Source organism: Zootermopsis nevadensis, unplaced genomic scaffold (assembly GCF_977971745.1).
Source record: "Zootermopsis nevadensis isolate Lab colony 2312 unplaced genomic scaffold, Znev_1.0 Znev_ptg000002l, whole genome shotgun sequence".
Lineage (NCBI taxonomy): Eukaryota > Metazoa > Arthropoda > Insecta > Blattodea > Termopsidae > Zootermopsis > Zootermopsis nevadensis.
In genome coordinates this window covers 22,750,907-22,775,077 of record NW_028259134.1, presented here as the reverse complement: position 1 = coordinate 22,775,077, position 24,171 = coordinate 22,750,907, and the positions used below count along the sequence as shown (strand labels likewise).

The window sequence follows — 24,171 nt, the reverse complement described above, 5'->3', positions numbered from 1 at the left end:
GCGTTAAAAACATCCTCGAGTGATTTCTGGCTAAAACTGATGAGACCTAAGCTACTCCTCACCTGCTGTTAGAAAAAAAAGTCACAAATACTCAGAAACACTTTCGATATGATCCGACGGCCAATTATCAGTCCTTGGAAAAAAGAAACTGTCGCAATTTTGAGTTCGGCTTCGCTGTAACTTGGTGACGAAAAACTATACAGGGTGTTCTAAAAAAAATCCCGAGTAACTTTCCAAATATATCTGAAGAAATTAAGACAAAATTAGTTTTATTTCTTGAGTCTTATCCATCGTAAAATTTTGAATTCAAGCGTTTCAGAAACTGATTACATAATTCAACACACGCAGTCATAAACAGTATTCTAGCAAATTCACAGACTCCATGGCCTGTCATTTAAGCTGCTCGTGGTACAGGAAACTGGCGCACTGCATAAAATACATAACACATTAAGATCTACAAATTTCGTTTGAAATATTTTTTTTTTCAAATTCGTCGAAATTTGAAAAAAAAAAATACGGGGACGAATAATTCGAGACACTGCAGAGCGTGCTTAGTGCTCTGACACTTGGCAACAAAAACATCTACGGCCCGCATTGAAGGTCAGGGCACGAAACGCGTGTCCACGCCTTCTCAGACCTGGCAGCAAAAACTCCGAAGAGCCCCGCGCGATTAATACGCGGCTGTCAGAAGAACGGGGCCCCTCCCACACCATCCGAAGCGACGAAACATCCCACTGTTTTTCAAACTGTGGTCCGGAGATCGGCGATAATCTACGACACTGGCTTTACAGACAAGGCAAAGCTGCGAGTAGCATGAAGGCGTATTGGAAAGTGGAGGTACAGCTCCACGTATTCTTAGGTGAAGATAAGTGGTTAGCTTCATGCTCCGGCGGCTTTACCCTCGTACCCGTTGAAAATTCGACGTGAGGTGTGACTCGTGATAACGTGCGATGAAAAGATTGTGATGAAATGTGTTTTACTTACAGTGACGTCAGTGACTTGAGACCCAAGAAGGCATCGGCAGCGATCTTCGTTATCTGGTTCTTACTCAGGTCTCTGAAACATAAAAAGTCTCTTTAGCACTCTGGGGGCGCACGCTCGGTTCTGCTTTATACGGCCAACAGAACAACTACCAACTTACCACGACCATATTTCCTTCCCTGATCTCGCATTTCCCATTAAATCGCAGGTTACAGGGCAATAGTGGCGTAAGTATTAACATTTTCCAAGAAAGCGATAACTTCGACCGAGCACTTATTAGACGGAAAATAATCAATTACGGCATTAACTCCTTAATTTTCCTCGAAAATTTTATTACAGACCCTAAATTCAAGATGCGATCAAAATCCGTGTTAATAAAACCGAAAATATTTTAATATTTTCCGTCAAATCACAATTTTAATAAGATAATAAAATATAAAATATTTAAAATATCATTTCACGTTCCGCATCGAATGATCGATTTACAAATTGGAACGTGATATTTTAAATATTTTATTATCTTATTAAAATTGTGATTTGACGGAAAATATTAACCTAATTCACAATATGACGCAAATATACTACCTTAAAAACCGCGAAATATAAAATCCTTCGGAACACTAATATACACCAAGGCAGTGCCGTGGTTACTGATAACGGCCCGCTCCACAGCCAGAGATTACCAGCCGCCACAACGGAGACCAAGTTAAAGAAAGATAAGGCAGGTATCGTGATCCGTACGTCTAATTTCTCATACGGAAATAAACAGCTGTCCACACGTTCGTACTCATTCGTCATACGTCACTTTGTCTCTCCGTAAGTGAAAAGTCCTGCACGGAAATCCGTGCAGCGATAATATCAGGTTGCAAGCCAACAGAATCCAAGGAGGGGGGGGGGGGGGGGGGGGTGAATCCTCCGTAAATTATAAACGTGTTCGGCGCGTCCCGTTTGAACAACCCCTTCTTAAGGCGTCGTGTTACCCTCGTCTGTAACAAATTCCCTTGGCGACCTGAGCTGAAAATTACATCGGCAGACTGTCACTTCCTATTACGGCCACCAGGGGACAATAGATGAAGTTGTGACGTCATGATTTCACATGAACGAACTCTGTCCCGCTAAAAAGTTTCGCGTCGGATGCAATCTGTGAAACGAGGCGCGTCCTCTAGACGGCAGCGTCCCCGCTCGTCGGAGGGTAGGAACACAGGTCCCGGAAAGACGTCACAACGTTCGCCTCCTTTCATCAAAAGCCTCCAACCCGTAGCGTCGACTATCTACCTACTCGTTATATAATATCCAATGTCCGTCACGCTCAACTGTACGAGTGCGCTGTTCGTGCGACGAGAAAAGATCGTCCTGATGATGGAGGCAGCAGGGACCTCTGAAACGTTTGTAAACTTCTACCAGACTACACGGCACTACTACCCAGAAGACAGCCATCTTAATATTTATTAAAAGTTCTGACGATGGTGACTCTGGAAGCGCGAAACGTGGCGCCTGTGGTGGAGTATGGCGGAGTCGGCGTTTCGTACCATAGGAAGTTCAAGAATATTTCCTTTACACACGACATAACACGTAAAAAATCTACAAAAATATGAAGCCAACACTTACATTTTGTTCATCCTTTTATATGGGGCGAACGCCTTGGGAGGGACCTCTGTTATGGAGTTCTGCTCCAGCCGTCTAGAAGTGGAAATACATCAACATTATCTCTCACATAATAATTAACTGTCGACATCAAGAATTGGTTGCTAAGCAAAGCACATTACAATTATACAGACAACTCAATATTTTGTGTCTGTTTACACTAGATGTTCATCTGTTACCCGTTGTAATGTATACAGTCGAAACACACAATAAAATATAAAAAAAAAAAATATATAGTGAAAGGAAGACTTCGAAACAGATAATTATGGGTTATCTCATCCGCGCTGAAAGATGGAACCACCAGCTTTAACAAGCAAAGTAAACCATGATTCAACTGTCTCTTGAGTTTACGATGTTTTATGGAGATACGTCGTGTAACTCAGAGCGATACAGATCAGTGCGAGTTAAATTAAAGACGAAGACGTTTTAAAGCTCGGCCCACTTCCAGTTTGGGACGAGAAAGTGATTGAATTTGCATTTAGGAGTGAGTCTTAAAGGAACTGTCATCTTCTGAAGCCATAAAATGTCATGTTCTTCACTTGGTGGACAGTCAGAGACAAGTCGTGATGTTCGGCGATGAATCTCAAAATGTTCAGAACAAAGAGATCTTGTTGCTATGGCAAAGCACTCGACGTGTTAACAAGAAAACGTTAATTCGTGGTTTACTGTTGGAACCGAGAACTTCACGTGAATAAGATTTCCTTAATGTCTGCGTGCTAGAGTGCGGAGAGTCTTAGGCAAAATCTGAGTTCTCACGGCGACAGCGACTAATCGATTGACACGATCGAGAAACGAGCTGGTTCCTTAATTGCCAATTATTTCGTATTCCATCTTCAGAATATTCAGACGAGTACAGCAAAAAAAAAAAGAACATAAGAAATAAACACGAATAAAACGGAAAACAGCGTTTATCGGAAAAGTTTTCAGACGCCATAACCACTCCCTAATTAACGGAGACTGGGGTTCAATTCGACGTTCTCACACCCAATTTTAGGTGGGCCTGAAGATAAACTTGTCCCTTTTACTAAGCACCACGTCAGGCATTAGACGTAAAGATACACGCGTCTTAACCTAGACAGTAGATAGGAGTTAAATATTAGCTCATTGCTCCGGCCAGATTTACCTCCGAGGCAAGAACCCCGGTACGCATTCGACAGAAGGCAGGGTGAGCTCCAAAGTCGAAACGTATGTGACAGTAAAGTGAATTGCCTGTCAAAGATAGGGATCGAACCCCGGACATCTAGACTATAGCCAATCACCGCCTTCTATCATCATAGGTCATCACAGTCGGAGTACGAGGGACCTCAAACCTTCCATTCTCGTCAAGATCTACATTTATACCGCGAGGATTACGTCCCTGATAAAAGCCGCGGTTTGTAAAACCAAGCTCATATGGGGAAAATGGGGTTAGGGGAACCATATTCGCTGTTCACACTCGTCAGAGCGTAACTAAGTTGTCTGTTCCTTCACTAAACACGAAAAAAAATACGTAATAATATGTCTTAAAATAAACATTAAACATTAAATATAAAAAGGTGTCATAAAATACGAAACGCAGAGGTAACCTGAAGTCTATAAAACAGGTTTCGGATGTAATTACAGCCCTGTCCCATGTAGAAGTCGACTTCTTTGTGTGGTAGCCAGACAAATTAAAAGTTTTAGACACAAAACCAAACACGTCGGTGGCCAAAACTGGATCCGGTTGCTTCGTTCTGAATACTCACAGCTCAGTGGTGCCCTCTGGCAAGTGGTCCGGAACCTTGGTCAACGCCTTCTCCTGACAGTCGACGATACCGTCAGCACAACGGCAGGGGTGTGGACACTGAGGCTCGCTCACACACTCGCCACTGGGCCGTTCCACCAGCCCTGATACGTCACATGGAAGGTCGTATTAGCGTTCGAGCACACAGCTTGTATATATCAATAATATATTAGCAAATTTACTATTCATCAAAACTATTCACCATTAGCCCCCAACACATCCCATCAGCACCACCCGGCCGATTATCTGTATGACATCTTAGAGGCAGTCACGTGATAGAATAAACATTGCATTCAATGATTATGCTCGTAAAATATTATATAATAGGGACCTTAATAATTTGTGAACGCAAATACGGAAACCAAAAACACGGACTTCCGTTGTTAAATAGCAACGCGAAAATATCTAATTTTAAGGGGACGAGATTGAAGGAGCAACTTGAGAAAATTGAACGCATAAATGCGGATAAGCTGCTATTAAATCCCAAGTAGTTCCTTCGATATAAATCGAAAAGTTTTGGTATCGATACAAATCGATGGCTGTGGTGGCGACGGTGATGGAAATCGAGAATCGCGGTGTCAACGAGGGGTCTCCTTACCCGAGCATTTGAACTCCTGGTCGTGCAGATCAGCCACGTTCTGTCCCTTGAGCTGGTTGGGCGAAAAGCACCTGGTGTACAGCCCCAGGCGAGGCGTTCTTCTCAACCAGCGCGCCAGCCAAGACAAGTGACAGTCGCAGATGAGGTTGTTGTCAGACAGCCTCAGGGTACGAAGTCTGAACATGTCGTCGAACATGTCCTTTCCGAGCGACGTCAGGTTGTTGTTGTTCAGGGTCCTAAAGCAGAAGAGATCTCTGAAACCTGCATCGAACTAGCAAGACACGCGACTCGACGCCAATGTCACGTGATACGCGTATCTTAAACGTAGGAAACACAAATCAGAAACACGGTCAGTTCTACAACAAACATTTTTCAAACTGCATGAGTCAGGACACAAGGACAACTTTATCTAATATTTTACCTGCGTTGAAGAAAAGTCATGACACGGGAATCGACCCGGTACGCGTGCCTCAGAACAGGCCTGGGAATTCAGGTTATAACAGAAAAGTTCTGTCCACGTTAAGAATCGAAATCTTCTACTAATATTCCAGCCCCAGTACGCTGAAGTGTCTTGGCAACAGTATGAGAGCCACGTTAAAGTTAATAAAAACTTACGAAATAATACGAAATAGATGGTCAGATAAACCTTAGGATTTATGATCTCTTGTCTTGCGTGTGGACGTTATTAATAAAATTAACAGACCCCCTAGAAATTCCAATTTCTGTCTACGAAGTAAAATTTCACCCCTCTTACTTCTATAATACAAAGACACGCGATAAATGTGGATAAAGAAACATTTCACAGTCATAAATTTGTAAATGCATGGCTTCACGATTCGATGTCAGTAGAACAGTCATTTCATGCTCTGGTGGGAATTTAACGCGCCATAAAACATTTGAATTCACGCGGACACACAGTAAGAATCCCGCTGTAGTCCGGGCTTGCCATCAGATCAGGGCAACATTCAGTTTGGACTGCTGAGGTGCTAATTTCATGACGCTGTAACATCTACTAAGGTCATGCAGTTTTTTTTTCCCCCAGTAAAGTTCAATTCAGAGTGAAATTATCGAAATTACAGAGACATGACCGAGTAGCAAATCCTCCGTCTGACGTGAAACTAAGTTCAAGGGCTAGCGAGGTATGTCTGACGCCCTATGAACGATGGTGAGTATACGAACCATCATCGGTGGAAGGTTACTCGCCACTGAAATTCTATTACAACGAGAGGTGTGTCCTAAAACGGCGGTCTGATACGATATCAGCTAATCGCGAACTCTAATTACAGCATCTCCCATTACTTTCTTATTTATCACTTTCCTTCATTAATTACTAGATTTATCTCTCTCCCTCTCTGTGTGTGTGTTTATCTCGTAATGCACTTGTTATATTCCAACTGCTCTATGTTTGACGCTGAACCCTCTTGTGCTGTCTTATTCATAAGCCAGAGAGTTCTTTGTAAAGAACACTTTAACCATTGAAATTTCTCTCACACGAACACACCTTACAAAATCCCAAGCACCTAATAACTTTATTCTATTATAGGATACATAAATATCTTCTTCTTCTTATTACCTATTTTTCTGTACATTTTTTATTAATACCCCGACAGAATAAATTCAATTTACTAACAGATACGCCCGTAAAACCGGACTTCATAAAACTCCATGTTCTGGAAGGACAACTTTTGGGCCGGATTACTTGCAGAACGAAATTCCTACGCGTGTGGTAGCCGGGAAGTTAAAGTTTTTTTTTTAAAAAAAAAAGAAAAAGATCATCTATCACTGGGGCAGAGTCGTGGAAGGAACAGAGGAGAGGAATTTATCAACTTGGAAAATCTGGAAGGAGATAAATGATCCAAGGCAGATAGATCCAAGTATGTTTGTTCCCGCTTTGTCTAGAGGGGGGGTTCTGTGGCACGCGGGTTGCAGCGGGTGGAGGGAGGGGCCTCCGACCTTAAACACATTTCCATAACACATTTACCTGAGACAGGAAGAGACATTAAGCAAAGCACAAGAAGCCTTTTTCCCTGGCTACAAAGTTCTGGCGAGGAGAAGTTAATTTTTCATTACTTCAGTGGTTTATCATCTCAGATAACTCAATACTTACAAATTATCAGACATAACAAGGATTAAAGGGAGAAATTAAAGACGAAGGAAAGGTCTTGGAAGAACATAGTCGTAGTAGAAACATAGGCTCAGGTGGTTAGTGCCAGTTCCATACAGCGGAGGCCTGGGTTCGCGTTCAGGTCAGACCAGTGGAATAAGTGACGGACAAAGTTGAACTGGAAAGAACAAAAAAAAAAAATATCGACGTTTCCACCGACGTTACAGCCTAAGACCTCACATTCTGACACCAGACGATGAACTCTTATCTGATAGAAGACACGGCTCGCGGTGCAGTTTTAAGACATTCATTCTATAACTCGTAAAAAGCAGTAATAAAACTTTGAAAATTATCGCAACGCAGCGGAAGGGGGCAGCGGAAATTAAATAATTTATCTTTATTAACTAAACGACCGCGTGGGGTCGTACGCCCCACAAAGAAGATATTTCACGGTTACTTCGTTCGTAACACTTTCCATGCTACGCCCGAGATATCTCGCTTCAGAACATCTGACAGTATTTATTATCTGAATTTAATTTACGTTTTGCAAAGAAAACATGAAAATGCAGTAGCATGGAAAGGGTTAAGGTTCAAACAGACGAATCAACATCGATATCGAATACTCGTTGTTGGTGATATTTCAGCTTCTCACGGAGACGAACATCTGAGACGCTGCTCAGTGTAATCCGGTACAAATTGACAGACGATTCGGAGGTACTTACTGCCTCCATCATCAGGGCGATTATTCATCCCCAGACAACACGGCTCAACATCCCAGAACACAGCCATCTCCCATGGTTCTTGTCTTTAGCCGAGGTATAAACATTCAATACCGAACGATCTGTCAAGAGATAGGAACAAAGATCATGCCCCTTTGTATTATGCACGCGGGAACGTGTTTTGTTCCTAAGTTTGTCTGAGGCTGGGGACAGGGCAAGAACTGACCAATGACAAACGACACGTCGCCACAGAAATGACAAGCGGACCCCCCCCCCCCCCCCCCCCTCAAGAACTTCTTGTACCCTCGACGGATTACTTTCAAGCCCATTCACGTTTCATAAGTCTTTTCAACAACCTTCATGTGTCTGTCCCTACATCCCTCTGATTTGTATCTTGGAAGCCCTTACCTCCCCGTTACGTGACGACGGGCTGACCATTTACACTTTACTTATCTTTAATTTTACTTACTTACTTCCTTCTGTGTTATTTTTCTATTTTAATTTTGCCTAACCTGGCATAACTCAAAACACGTTAAAAATTTATTTACCACATTTTAGTAACATTTATTCTGTGTCGTCACACCTGCTTAAACCGCAACATCAAACAATTGTCTTAAAATATTACACAACTTCAAAAACGTGTACTCACAGAACTTCCAATTCGTTCAAACCGCGGACCGCGGACCCATCGACACACGTGAGTTTGTTGTTGTCGAGTTGCCTGCAAAGACAGAACGAGAAATGAGAACAAAACAACACAGCACGAGAACTGGTCTGTAAATGATTCGGTCTACCTGTTAAGATCAGCAATGGAGTAGCGGATTATTTACATAAATTATCATAGATAATTTCAGGGCCCATCCCGAATGACGTGACACTCTCACCTCAGAAATTCGCATAATCGTAAATGTTCGTGTTATTTGTGGTGGGAGAGTACAAGGCAGAATGATGACCGCACAATGTTTATGAAATCACATTAGTTGTTTCAAAAAATTAATTACAGAAGGCAGAATTTCAATATGCAATGGTGAGTAGCTTAAGGAGTAATTTTTCATTTTAAATGGCTAAATTTTTTTACAGTTCATTTTCCCCTGCACGAAGCAAAGCGTGGTTCTTTATCATTCAATATTCCTGCAACTTAATCAGAATGGAAAAAAAAAGCACCCTCGCTCTTACTGCGAGTTGGGATCCAAGAAAAGTGAGTCATGGCGAAGGGCAAATTAGGCCCACCGCCCACCCGCCATCTTCTATCGCTTCCTTTTATCGTCACAGAAGGAAGGAAAAAATACAGAAATGAGAAATAATACGGTTCTTTCATAGAATCTGCTAACTGTGGAAGAAAATTATTTTCTCTCGTTTTCACATTTCTGTCGCATTTCACGCATAAATTAATGATCGACTGAGCGAGGTAGAACACAGACGAGCACTTCCTGACAAGAAACTGAACTCTGAGCCACAATTTTCACTTATCGAACGCGTGAGGCACTGCAGACTTCCATCAAACATCAAGGTGCAGAGGGTGGCACTCCTGCCTAGTGATCTGGAGGCTTCGCGTTCAGATCCCGGACCACAGATTAGCTAACCTGAAGGCCTGATTTAACCCCTGAAGTACGACGTTCATTAAACTATCAGCGTATTTAACAAACCAGTCCGTACCGCAAAGAAAACACCACACTTCACCATTAAAAAGATCAACTGGTTAACCTTGTTTAAGGAAATAATACGACTAAAACGCTAATTAACCTTTGGAGCCGAAGCTCTTTCAAATGAAACTTACGAATTCAGTCCGTACCGCGAAGAAAACACTACACTTCACCATTACGAAGATCGACTGGTTAACGCTATTTAAGGAAATAATACGACTAAAACGCTAATTAACCTTTGGAGCCGAAGCTCTTTCAAATGAAACTTACGAATTCAGTCCGTACCGCGAAGAAAACACTACACTTCACCATTACGAAGATCGACTGGTTAACGCTATTTAAGGAAATAATACGACTAAAACGCTAATTAACCTTTGGAGCCGAAGCTCTTTCAAATGAAACTTACGAATTCAGTCCGTACCGCGAAGAAAACACTACACCTCACCATTACAAAGATCAACTGGTTAACCTTGTTTAAGGAAATAATATGACTAAAACGCTAATTAACCTTTGGAGCCGAAGCTCTTTCAAACGAAACTTAAGAATTCAGTCCGTACCGCGAAGAAAACACTACACTTCACCATTACAAAGATCAACTGATCGCATCTAAAAATATTTAAGAATTCAGTCCGTACCGCAAAGAAAACACTACACTTCACCATTACAAAGATCAACTGATCGCATCTAAAAATATTTAAGAATTCAGTCCGCACCGCGAAGAAAACACAGCACTTCACCATTACAGAGATCAATTCGTAACGTTGTGTAGTGTGAGAATTATCACTCAGTGGTTTTAAAGGGTTAATTTACAGCGTAAGCAAAATTACACAGAAATTCTCTACCATCTGGACTTCCCAAGACCGCTCTATACAGCGTGTTCAATAAAACATTTATGTTAGAATATTAAGTTACCTAAAAGTGAGTCACTACCATTTCGTTCTTGATCCATCTCATCTCGCCAATAAAAATGTGTCATGTCTCTGACAAACATACAAAGGCCTAACTTGGCAGCTGACACACAGAGAGCTAATGATAATGTGACATGGTCGGAAGAGTACTTACAGGTTCTTGAGCGCTGGCATTCCTCTCAGGGTTTTGCGACCGACCATTTCCAGCTGATTATGGCTCACGTCCCTACAACAAAGAGACACAGAATTACGACTGAGATGCGAAGTGGGAACACACAGGCGTAGGAACGTAGATGGCATAGAAGTTCCAAAACATGGCAACTGCCCGAGAAATGAAGTGGAGAGGGAGACGGAAGGATGAAAACAGAATGAGTACAAGAACAGGGAACAGGAGATGGAGGAATAGAAGATTATCCAACAATAAATAAGAAGAAGACGAATTAGAAATTGAAAAAGAAGGACGTGACAAACAATGGAAAAAATAAACAGCTGAAGGGTGAGGGGTCGGACGATAAAGAAAAATGTTTACCGACATAAAACAGTAAGCGAACTTTTTTTTTTCTCCACAAAGTCTTTAGGCAAATCCTGTGGTGCCACTTTGTTACGAAAACAAGTTATGTTCAGAAACTATCCGGAATTTAAAATAATATTTACATCAGCTACCTTTCCACTCCTTGCTACAAGGGGTTAACATTTATGGCCCTGTAACAAATTAGCATTATCAGGTGAACGCCCCCATCCAGCCGATTCGCCTTAGAACAGAAACTTTCAACCACAGGATCGCGTAACGCTAGAAAAATGTCGTAGCCACATAACCCCTCTTTCTTGGCCTTACGCCCCCGTATGCCAACATTACGCCAAAAACTTCACCCCTTGTGGCATTATTCTTCATTTCTTAGTACCAGTACCTCCTAATGCCCCAAGCTGGTCCAGGTAATAAATTCAACCCCTACGAAACAGCACGCGCCTAGGGAGGCCGTAAATTCATTTCTATTTCCCCTGCCACGAGCATTTTCTTTGCTCCCTCACTCGATAACTGTGACATACATGCGGGTGGCAGCGGACCACAGCCTTCTAAACACTCGTAGATCGGCACGGAAATAAAGAACAACTAATGGCTCTTGTCTATTGTTTGGTGTCTCTTTATTGGTAGGTGTGTCGCCCCCAACACAGGGCAGCGCCCATGAGATTTAACTGTTTGCAGTTTCCATATTCACCAAGTAGAGCGCGCCTGTGTACAGAACTCAAAGAACACACATAACCTCTTTACCACACGTTCACCTCATCACCGTTGTCAAAAATTATTTTATAAAGGTCCCCAGGCCGTGCCCGCTTGTCCTTTAGGTAGAGATAGGTTTATTAAGGAGAAAGCATTTAGAAGTGGAGTAGGGCAGAAGTTGATCAAGAGTTTTGAAGCCGAAGCTCGTCTGAATAACATTTAAGAATTCAGTCCGTACCGCGAAGAAAACACTACACTTCACCATTACAAAGATCAACTGGTTAACCTTGTTTAAGGAAATAATACGACTAAAACGCTAATTAACCTTTGGAGCCGAAGCTCTTTGAAATGAAACTTAAGAATTCAGTCCGTACCGCGAAGAAAACACTACACTTCACCATTGCAAAGATCAACTGGTTAACCTTGTTTAAGGAAATAATACGACTAAAACGCTAATTAACCTTTGGAGCCGAAGCTCTTTGAAATGAAACTTAAGAATTCAGTCCGTACCGCGAAGAAAACACTACACTTCACCATTGCAAAGATCAACTGGTTAACCTTGTTTAAGGAAATAATACGACTAAAACGCTAATTAACCTTTGGAGCCGAAGCTCTTTGAAATGAAACTTAAGAATTCAGTCCGTACCGCGAAGAAAACACTACACTTCACCATTGCAAAGATCAACTGGTTAACCTTGTTTAAGGAAATAATACGACTAAAACGCTAATTAACCTTTGGAGCCGAAGCTCTTTGAAATGAAACTTAAGAATTCAGTCCGTACCGCGAAGAAAACACTACACTTCACCATTGCAAAGATCAACTGGTTAACCTTGTTTAAGGAAATAATACGACTAAAACGCTAATTAACCTTTGGAGCCGAAGCTCTTTCAAATGAAACTTAAGAATTCAGTCCGTACCGCGAAGAAAACACTACACTTCACCATTGCAAAGATCAACTGGTTAACCTTGTTTAAGGAAATAATACGACTAAAACGCTAATTAACCTTTGGAGCCGAAGCTCTTTGAAATGAAACTTAAGAATTCAGTCCGTACCGCGAAGAAAACACTACACTTCACCATTGCAAAGATCAACTGGTTAACCTTGTTTAAGGAAATAATACGACTAAAACGCTAATTAACCTTTGGAGCCGAAGCTCTTTGAAATGAAACTTAAGAATTCAGTCCGTACCGCGAAGAAAACACTACACTTCACCATTACAAAGACCAACTGGTTAACGCTGTTTAAGGAAATAATACGACTAAAACGCTAATTAACCTTTGGAGCCGAAGCTCTTTGAAATGAAACTTAAGAATTCAGTCCGTACCGATTCTCGACTTTAAAGTTTAGAAACTAGGACTGTCTTTCAAGCCATTTCATTAAACAGTTACAATAAACAATGGATGTACTAAGAATTTTTGAAAATTTTATATTCTAATTTGTTTTTAGGTGCAAATTTCAAAGTGTTCAGATGGAACACGTACACAATCGGGACAGAAAGGGTGTTTCTCGTTTCTCCAACCGGGCTACAAACAAACAATCCCTTCACACAACCAAGGCGGATATTTAAAGACTTTCTCTTCGTGGAAACGCAAAGGAATCTGGATTTCAAACGGAATGTGAGTTTATGGATCATTTATCAGTTCAATTTATCTCGCGGGTGTATTTTGCTAACCGAAAGGCTTGATCTCCACGTGTCAGGCGACGCCCATAACAAACACTTTAGTCAGTGCCCAGCTGAAAAGTTCAGTTCACGAGCAATATGATTCGAGGTAGCACCCTGGATTTCTATTCGGAACACACCAGGTTCGAATCTCGTAGTCAAAGAAGCATTACGTGGCTTTTCACAGTGTCTCCAGAAGAATGCCTTTAGATTGGTTCCAACCAAATCCTTTCAAATCCTTACCTTGATCGTTAAAGCTTCTCAGCTTTCATTAATCGAAGATAAGTAATAATTCTAGTGCTTGTACGATGCTTCGCTACACTCTTGAATACAAATTTATTTTCAAGAACTTACTTCGGAAATTTTCCGTCACTCATTTTGGTTTGACAGCTGCCAATTTGAAATGAGGAATGCCTCAAACAATGAGACAGGGCCAATGGTACCAAAATAATACGAGGCGTACATCGCCGAAGTGAACGTTTGCGGGGGGGGGGGGGGGGGGGGGGGGAAGAGACATCGTTAAGACAAGAGCGAATAAGTTTACTTCACTTCCCACGCACTCTAAACAGATCTCAGGGACTTTTTACTCACGTGTACCGCCTTGCTACCCATAATTTGAATACAAGCCAGTCTATTGTTCCTACTCAGCTCCTGACTCATCTGTATGCAAAGTAGTTCAGAAATTATAATTCAATTATTTTAATACGAGATACAATTTTCAATCTCATTGCCTTATTTACAATAACAAGCCTTAATTTTGTACAAATCGCTTCTTATATCGAATCGCTTTGAGGCGATATTCTTCATCGGGGGTGCACAAAGCAGTGTTTCTCACGTGCAGACACCAGAGAGGTTCATGAAAAACTAACATAATACCAAAAGGAACACGGAGTTTTCCTCCGGGGGCTTCCCCGGTTTCTCCGTGGCATCCCAACAATTACTCCATTCACACACAGAAGAAGGCAATGGCAAACCACTTCTGGATCATCTGCCAAGAACGTATATGAACAGGTCCCAGTCCGAGAAAAGGATGGAAGGATCCTGTTCATATGGACCTGTCGTCAGACAGAACACTAAATAATAATAAGATATGACGTCACTGACCACTCACTATACAAAACAAGTCGGGGTTACAAACAAAGCTCCATCAAAGACTGAGCCTGATACATTTGTTTCTTCTGATATACGACAACACTACACCAACTGATGAAATCATGTCGTCGACACAGTATGAGAAGCAAGACATGTAATTCTTATTCTGGAGGCAAAGGGTTCGAACACCGGAGGTTTCTTCGTGGTTTTACTCTGTACTCCAAGACAATGAATACAGGAATCCGGACTGATCATTCACAATCGGACAAAGTCATCTGACTCGCAGGCCATTTTCCTCAGAGTCTTATTGTCTTAAGATAAAGCGAATTGGCCCTCAGACCAACAACGGAGCCAGAAATGAAATACAATCGAAGTCAGATACCTGTGGCAGCCTTATCTCGAAGCAACACATTGTCTCTCACTCAAAAGTCCTTAACGACCATTAATTTGCGGTGAACATAACAGATGTCGCCACGATACCAGTCATTGTTACACCCACGCGACGCCCAGGTCATTGTAATCCTTGAAGCGCCCTGGATCTGACATCACCAATTGAAAGAATCGAACATCTCACTGTTTTACCAGCTGTCACTCCAAGTCCAGAACAAGCGACCATGGAGGATCGATCAGACTGTAACTAGCTTCCGAGTGACGGCTCAAGGTTAACCGAAGTTCATAACCCCGATATCTTTATCCGGTCTAGTCTAGCATGAAGATTTTCACAGGGGACTGTTTATAAAATACTGATCGGATTTCAATGATTGAAACGCTGTCCTGAAGCTTATGTTCTGTTAGGGCATGAGTGTGTATTCTAACGAGAATAAATGATTCTCGTCCAACAGGACTCAAATCAAATTTCTAGAAGAGCCCAGCACATTACCTCGAATTTATCTAGTGGCGAGTCATTTTGTCATTATGATAAACGTTTCATTTCGACGTTTTGGGGAGTCGGCCTTGTCAGACGTCATATTTGTGATAATTCAATGCTCATAGAAGTTGTCCCAAAAATCGTCGAAATTTCCTCAATACGGCAAGCAACCAAGTTCTCCCTAACTGTACATTTACCGTGATAAAATAGTTGAGACTTACATTCGAGAAAATATCGCATGTTTCAAAAAGTGTTTTAGGAACACTTTTTAAAAAAACTCAGTAAGAGACGCCATTTTGTTATTATTTGAGAGGGCTGTTGGTACAATAAGCCCGTTTCCGACGAACTGTGGTTAAAAATCACTAACATTTTCATTAGCGGAGATAATATTAAAAATGATATTCCACATGCTATAAAACTCCACGGGTAGCAAGAGATACTTGAGCATTGCATAATCCGTGCTGTCTTCGTTCCACACAATAACATATGGAATGTTCGTCAGTGTTTCGATCGATAAATCGATAATTCTTTTGTTTTCTAAGAAATTTCTTTAATTACACGCTTGGCCGCAGTTTCTAACAGGCGAGAGTTCAACGCGAACTGTTCAAGTGGCTACTAATCGGAAATTAGGAATCTGTCCAATTTCTTACAGCAATTATTCAGTTCAACAGCTAATGCTCAAACACGAAAGAAGCTGGATTTTGAATAACAGGGAGTAACCACGTTACAAATGCGCCTTCCCCCCCTTTCCAGACAATTCGCTTCAAGCGGAATCTCAACGTCGTGAAGACAGAACCAAAATTACTGATCGAAAGTTCGCCGTCTGTGATAAATGTAACTCCCCTCTTCTAAGAGATCGAACAGAAGGTACTTTTTTCTTAAATACAGTGAGACGTAGTTTGTAAGCCGATTCTGAAGTACTTTAACATTCTTTATCCGATTTAAAATAGTCCACTTAAAATGTTAAGAACCGTTTTTATTTCTGTCATGAGGTTTTTTTTGCAAATGTAACTGGAAAATTTTGGACGTTTTTAAATTCGCGTGCGATAAATTCTGTCACGCACTTAACATTTCGCCAGTTCTTTAAATTCGCTTCATTTTCTTCCAACTTTTTGTAACAAAAAGTTTAAAAAAAAATAATTTCAAACATGGTTTCTAAGATCGATGGTTGTTCATTGTAGGAGTTTCGTAACTTTTGCTAAATATAATCCTTCAAAACCTAAGCTCTCGCAGATTGCGGATGGAAGTCGCCTCTGGCTAATTAAACTCACCGGAAGTGTCAGATCCAAATGTTCATCGCCGTCACAACCACTGAACCTAATTCCTACCGATCGAATACATTTAACAGCGTACTTTATTACTAAAGTCCACGTACACTCTCACTGTATCTCCCTCCAAAGCAAGTGTTTCGACTTAACCACAAAAGCAAATATCATGTTTCTCCGTCATATATCGATGTAAGAATTTGGTGTCGAGGCGGGAATAGACCTGGACAATGCACCGGCATTCTTTACGGTAACATTCCAGAAATTTTATGGAGAAAAGAGACGCGACAACTTCAAGGAACAGAGTTCTACTTGAGGGGCTGAAACAAATTCAGCTAACCAAGAGGTTGCTCGCATTTTATTAGACTATGTTCAAGATATACAGTAACTGGCGACTGCCAGGAATCACAAAAAAATTCTTTCCAGAGTCTCACAAGCTATTTCTACTTACATCCATCTTAATATTATCCTACCATCTAAGCGTATGTCTCCCAAGAAGTATTCTCTTAACAGGATTTCATACTAAAATTGTGTAGGCATTAATTATATCCCTTATAAGTGCTATATTCCACGATCATTTCAATCTACTTGGTAATAAAATAACCGGAATAATATAAAAGATTTGTCAAGGCGGTCACTGGACCGTGATTTCTCCGTGCTCTACTTTAACAGGCCCCTGCGTGTACTTTTCATACTTAGAAGACGTCATAAATTTTACGCCTATCCTTTTCACAAGCAGGCTTTAAAATTAAAACTGAATTAAGGGCCCCGTATTACATTAACTATGTCTAATCCGCAGTACTTGTCGAAATAAGCGTTACTGTAAAATCTTAATGAACCTTAAATTTACTCCGAGAGACGAGTCTGTATAAAATGTGACCTAATCAATATGTCTGGAGCCAAATGGTTGACAAGCTGCTGTCTCTGTGATGGTTCGCGCAGTGACGTAAGACCTCATCCATTCGCTTTTGGAAACATAACAAAATTAAATTTCTCAACTGATCCAAAAAACGTCTCTCTGGACAGTATTCGCCAAGATTTAAAAACCTTCATACCAATCAGAAAACAATTTTACTGTAGATTCTTCAGTGTATATCACTTCATCGAAATTATAAAAAAGAAATTGGGGTAAGCCAACATTTCTGAAGAACATAACGCAACCATCTTCAGGGTACAACACCATTTTTTTTTATTATTATTATTAGTGTTCTGTCTGACGACAGGTCCATATGAACAGGATCCTTCCATCCTTTTCTCGGACTGGGACCTGTTCATATACGTTCTTGGCAGATGATCCAGAAGTGGTTTGCCATTGCCTTCTTCTGTGTGTGAATGGAGTAATTGTTGGGATGCCACGGAGGAAAACTCCGTGTTGCCTAGACCACGGCCTTGCCCAACACAAGTTATAAATTCGGGCACCGCCGGGAATCGAACCCGAGACCCCAGGATTACAAGGCCAGCGTTCTAACCGCTAGACCACCTCATCTTATTACTTATTTAGTGTTCTGTCTGACGACAGGTCCATATGAACAGGATCCTTCCATCCTTTTCTCGGACTGGGACCTGTTCATATACGTTCTTGGCAGATGATCCAGAAGTGGTTGGCCATTGCCTTCTTCTGTGTGTGAATGGAGTAATTGTTGGGATGTCACGGAGAAACCGGGGAAGCCCCCGGAGGAAAACTCCGTGTTGCCTAGACCACGGCCTTGCCCAACACAAGTTATAAATTCGGGCACCGCCGGGAATCGAACCCGAGACCCCAGGATTACAAGGCCAGCGTTAAAACCTCAAATATAGAAAATAATTGTTTCCTTCGTCACGAATGATTCTAAAGCATCGTATAGACGTTTTGGAAGAACTCGCTGCTTTCTTCTGTGGGGTATAACTCAAATAAATAGACAAGTTCCTCCGAAATGCGAGATGTATGTAGTGCCATATTCGATCATAGTTATACGTATGTAATAAATGTTTCGTGAAACGCTAAACCTGAGAATAGTCGTCTATATTTCCGGTCAGGAGAAGACGATATACTCAGCGAGTGGTTGTGCAGTCAGAGACAAATGTTAATAAAAAGTAAATTAATGTGCAAGGCTTGAACCAACATCTCTTCGTCGATGCAGGGTCCTACAGCTTGCTTGCTACGCAGTGTGAATACAAATAAGCAGAACAGACTTAAAATTAACAAATTGACTTAACGCCTCTCTGTTCCTTCATCTTTTCGGCGCTGCTAAGATATGCAGGAAGAAATTAATTAAAAAAAATACAAGAATATATCCCACGTGACTAGCTGATTAACATCCGGGGGAAGCGAGCGATGTCTTCCTTTCAACTTTTCTGTTTTAAGACGTCACAGTTCGCTGGAACGTAAATCTTAATTTGGTGTGGCACAGTCCGTCGAATATAATGTGACCGCCGACTATAAGTTGCGCACCAGCGTTAACTTTTTTTTTCAAAAAAAATTCTAACCTAAAAGAGCAGGGTACGAAGAGACTGACGTCACAGACTTCTCCTACGTTCGTCTGTTCATGAAACAATTAAATTTGTTTTGTTGGTTGTCCTAAAAGCAATCACCGTTACGTTAACAATTAAATTAAACTGTAATTTTATCCCGCGTGGGTACAACTCGGATACAGATCAGCATTTTGAGTTCCGTTACAACAGCAATTGGATCCTGGGGCTAGTGTTGATGATGACTCAAGTATTCCATTACACTGTTTTGCTTTTAAGAGCCAGCCCGCGCACATGCGCGTCGAGGTATTGGCGGTTCAAATTAAAACAGCTCTTCTGAAAAAGCTGTGCATTTTAAAGTACAGCTCTTTGTGTCTTAATATACCACGCACTCTCTCTTAAAACAACAAAACAAAAACAAAACTTTGGTCCAGATGTTCTCTTGCTCTCAGAAGCCGTCAATCTGATATTTCATCCTCTGAAGGCGACTAAGATTTCAGCTGTGGTCTTCGGAGGTCTGAAGCCCGTCGTTTCGGAGACGTGCTTTTGCGAAAACGGTAACAAATTTCGAGTTTTATACAACAGGAAATTTCCTTCCCACCCGAAGTACAATCTTCACAAAAAAAAATTTTTTAAAAAATTGAACACAGAGTCGGCTTATTGCTATGTGCACAACCTCAGAACAAACATGAAAGCATTTCGTACACGTCATTGAAAGTCTAAACTTTGTATTTCTAAGATAGGACCCAATTATTAAATATTATTTCGGGCGTGCTGTCCTCGAAATGGTTTAATCAGCTCCAGACACAAATATTTTGACAGTAAAAGTGCGTACCGAAGGCGAGTAACTGACACGCATTAATGCGTTAAGAATCAGAACCGAGCATTAAGGATCAGTACGACAGATAACGATGAATCACAGATCGTCAATCTACAAGACCTCTTGACCCTGGCATCAGAAACCCTTTAATAGGGCCTCCGGCATCATCAATCAATCTTAAATTCAAAGGAGCTAAGAAGATGCATTGACTAGCTTATTCCAGAGTTTGGAGGCCGTCTTTAGAAAACGCGCGATGGTTTTTGCCCCTTACCGGAAAGCGCTGCATGAGATTTCAGGTTCTCACGGCGACGAAATGAAGATGATTTCAGGGACGAGCGACTTACTGATAACCCTGATGGTGGAGGCAGTAATCACCCAGTTTTCCTTGTTTAATTATCATTTATTTCCAAAGTTCTTGGAACTTAAACTTCCTCCTTCACCCCTAAATTTTCCCGAACGTTTGATACAATATTTCGATACTTTGTGCTCTATATTCTGAGTACCGGGCAGGTTTTTCGATAAATACATGTTTTATCTTACCTCAAAGTCCAACAAATAGTCGTCACAATGGAGCATACATCACCATCAGCTCTCGGAGAATAACTGTACAGGGGCCATCTTCAATGCGTATCAGTAGTATCGGACTAGACGCTCTGCCCCCCCCCCCCCCGGGGCTCCTAGGAGCAGCGCCACGTGTAATTGAATGAGCTTCTTTCGACTTGAGTTAACAGCCAGCTACAGAGTTATGAGTATGTGGGGGCCATTACAGACGATATTAATACCAAATTATAGGCATGCCCCAGCTCTCTCCCCCCCCCTCATAACACTCCACCCACATACACACACACTTAGTCCCTTGTTAGCTATAGCTAACAGGTTTGGTTGCTAAGTGCGACATCGAGTTCCCCTTTGAAGCACGAAGCTCGTATTTAAAAAAGATCTAATAGTTCAGTCCGTACCTCAAAGAGAACACCACTTCACGGTTAAAAAATCTCGTAAATTCGTAGATGCTGTGGGCAAAATGCAATGTAATTTATTGGCAGATGGTACACATTGAGCTTCAGAGGGACAGACGCCTTCTCTTTTACAAGAGCACACGATGAACTGGAAGGGATTTGGAAGGAAGCTGCATTGGCCTGTTTAAGGTGTACTATCATCCCGATGTTTGTCTGGAGCGACTCGGTAAAACCACGACGATCACGGCAAGCAGGGATCTAGACCAATCAACAGCGCAGTTCGGAAAGCAACGGTCGAGTGCCATTGAAAAGGGTCGAAGCATCGAAACACTAAGTGCCACAGAAATTTTGCAGAGTTCATTACCGACATCTTCAGAAACAGTTGACGAACGAACAGCGGAATTATCCCAACTTTCCCGGCAAGAAGATCAGCGCCTACGAAAATAAAATTTAAGCTAAGTGGATTAAAAAAAGAAAAATATTAAATCACTTTCCTTCCAGCGCAGGAAATAACAGAAGAAAGGGCGAAGGGAGGTAATGACGTGATTTTTCTTTTTTAATTTCAAGACGACAAATGCTCGAGATTAAATTCAAACCTTGCCAGCGGAGTTGTAATAATAACCTCTACGGGTTACGCCCATTAAACTTAATTTCTCCGCTGTTAATTCTCAAAGTAATTTTCGAGATTTTATGTTATGAACAAAATTTAGAAGCGTGACGTTGCTTTGTCGAGAATTAAAAAAAAAAAAAGACAACAGAACTACGACAAGCGAAATACGACAACAGCAAAACTGTATTATGAAGACTATATTTTTTGGTTCTCGATAAGAAGGGCTTAAGTCACATATGATTTGTACGAGCCACCGTGAGAACCTCAAATCCTGCTTCATAAACGTCACTGGTTTCCAGATGTCATCCATAAAACGTCGGTGAGAAAGGAATTCAAAAGAAATCTGTCCGAATTATGGGTCACGTCTTACCGGTTCTGACGCCGCCGTGTACTTGGGTTATATCTTTCAGCTCAAAATTTATTAAACTCATAAATAGCGGACGGGTTTTCAACTTTATAAGATTTTACGGTTATCATAAGATCATGAACCCAGACATGAGATAAAATGAAATAAAAGACGACTGCCAAATAAATTATTATTATTATTGTATAAACCTAAGTAATAATTGCAATAATTACACGCTCCGACCAATTTATATTAATTAATCTGACACTAAGTTTTAGATTTATGGTTTGTTTATAGGATGACCACCAATTTATCACCACCATTAAAAACAATCGAGCAACAGCTAACGTATGGTTTTCTTGTTAAACTATGAACGCGCTCCGACAGGACCACGGGAGGGCCGAGGGTTCGGTCGAATTCAAAACAAAAGGATAACGGTCACAATACATTAACCTTCTAAACCCGCCCACATCACTTAAAAGATGGCGGGACGGGGAGACTGCAGCGCTCCTGACGACAAAAGTCTAAATAAAGTCCGCGTGTAGTGCGGGATTCAGAGGGGCAGCAAACCTCTTTCATTACATGGGTTATGTGCTGGTGATCAATGGTTCGAACCTCAACAGGGATGCTGATATTTCAATGAACTACAAGCTGAAAGTGAACAGACTGAAGTGGAATTGGTATAGACTTGTATCGAATCAGAAAATACCGGATGAATTTGTATTAAATTTGGTATTTTCTCTAGGGATAGGGTCCTGCTTCATGAGAAATTAAAATAGAACTTTATAAACTTTCAAAAAGAAACATTTCATCTGTTTATTTTATTATTATTATTATTATTATTTAGTGTTCTGTCTGACGACAGGTCCATATGAACAGGATCCTTCCATCCTTTTCTCGGACTGGGACCTGTTCATATACGTTCTTGGCAGATGATCCAGAAGTGGTTTGCCATTGCCTTCTTCTGTGTGTGAATGGAGTAATTGTTGGGATGCCACGGAGGAAAACTCCGTGTTGCCTAGACCACGGCCTTGCCCAACACAAGTTATAAATTCGGGCACCGCCGGGAATCGAACCCGAGACCCCAGGATTACAAGGCCAGCGTTCTAACCGCTAGACCACCTCATCTTATTATTATTTAGTGTTCTGTCTGACGACAGGTCCATATGAACAGGATCCTTCCATCCTTTTCTCGGACTAGGACCTGTTCATATACGTTCTTGGCAGATGATCCAGAAGTGGTTTGCCATTGCCTTCTTCTGTGTGTGAATGGAGTAATTGTTGGGATGCCACGGAGGAAAACTCCGTGTTGCCTAGACCACGGCCTTGCCCAACACAAGTTATAAATTCGGGCACCGCCGGGAATCGAACCCGAGACCCCAGGATTACAAGGCCAGCGTTCTATCCGCTCGTTGAGATACAAAGATTTCATTTGAAACATTTTTCGATATAAATAAAATTTAACGACATGCGAGGAAATACAATTTATGACCTGGTAATGCAATGATGGCGTTTAAAAGTGCGCATAAAAAGTAGAAGCCATATTTAAGAAAACATTTTAACTTAAGACTAGTACAAATTGCTACCAAGTGTTTCGATTTTAACGTGGCGCGGATTTAAATTAACTAATTATCAGCGTCACCAAACCCGCGATTTTTCCAGTACGCCTCGCATTGGTGTCTCCACCGTCCTCTTAAAATATCCAGTTCTCACCACAACACTCTTCACCGCGGCCTGTAATTAATTCATAGACTTAAACACACAAAAATTGCAATATACTCGAAAACACTCCCGTGAGCACAAGTCGATGGGTGCCTTTTTTTTCGATATATCGATACGTATATCACGTGAACGATAAGGATCGTACTCTATCTCGGGTTCCACGCCGTGGGCGGTAACAGATTTATTAAGCCTGATATCATCTCTGTGAGGTGTTCATTGTCGTGTCGGGGCGGAGATGATAGTGGTCACGTGACACGGCAACTGACACAGTGGAAAGCCTTCTAGAGATGAGATCTTAAACTCTTTTAAAGCCGACATTACACCGCAGTTCGGCTGAGTAGAGAATATTTAGGACAGAGGTTATCCTCTGATCCTTTAAAAGAATAAAAATGTCACAGGAAAAATTGTACAGATCGGTCACGTGTTGGGGATCATAACTTTAGGCTGCTTCATAAAACCCACCGGTTCACTGCACGCGAACAAAATGCTGTACGCATTAGCTCAGTAGCTCATGAGCTATTAGTTAAGTTTATAATGGCGGACAGGAGAATGGGGCGACAGCCCCGCAGAACTTGCATACATGGTGATTTGTTAGAGTCTCGTATTCAAAACTAGACGCAGAAATTTATTGCATAAGGGTGTGTAAATCTGTAGGGCGGCTTCTAACCTAACCTAACCTAACACACGAACTGACGAAGTAACTGAGTTACTTAGTGAGTGGCCAGCTAAATAGGTACTTGTATAACCGATCGATTAAGTAACTGAATGGTTAATTAACGTGACGACATTGCTGACCGAAGAACC

The 24,171-nt window shown here is 41.4% G+C and overlaps 1 protein-coding gene across 9 annotated transcripts in view; it reads right to left on the bottom strand.

Annotated features, from left to right (window-relative positions):
* Positions 1-24,171, bottom strand: part of sli (slit guidance ligand) — a 204,887-nt gene that overhangs the window by 21,306 nt on the left and 159,410 nt on the right. For all 9 annotated transcript variants that reach the window (XM_087353898.1, XM_087353843.1, XM_087353866.1 and 6 more), the window contains exons 5-10: positions 10,514-10,585; positions 8,458-8,529; positions 4,986-5,221; positions 4,350-4,491; positions 2,590-2,661; positions 985-1,056 (exon numbers count right to left, since the gene is read on the bottom strand). In XM_087353898.1, coding sequence (XP_087210024.1) covers positions 985-1,056; positions 2,590-2,661; positions 4,350-4,491; positions 4,986-5,221; positions 8,458-8,529; positions 10,514-10,585 — 666 coding nt within the window. The remainder of the gene's footprint in view (positions 1-984; positions 1,057-2,589; positions 2,662-4,349; positions 4,492-4,985; positions 5,222-8,457; positions 8,530-10,513; positions 10,586-24,171) is intronic.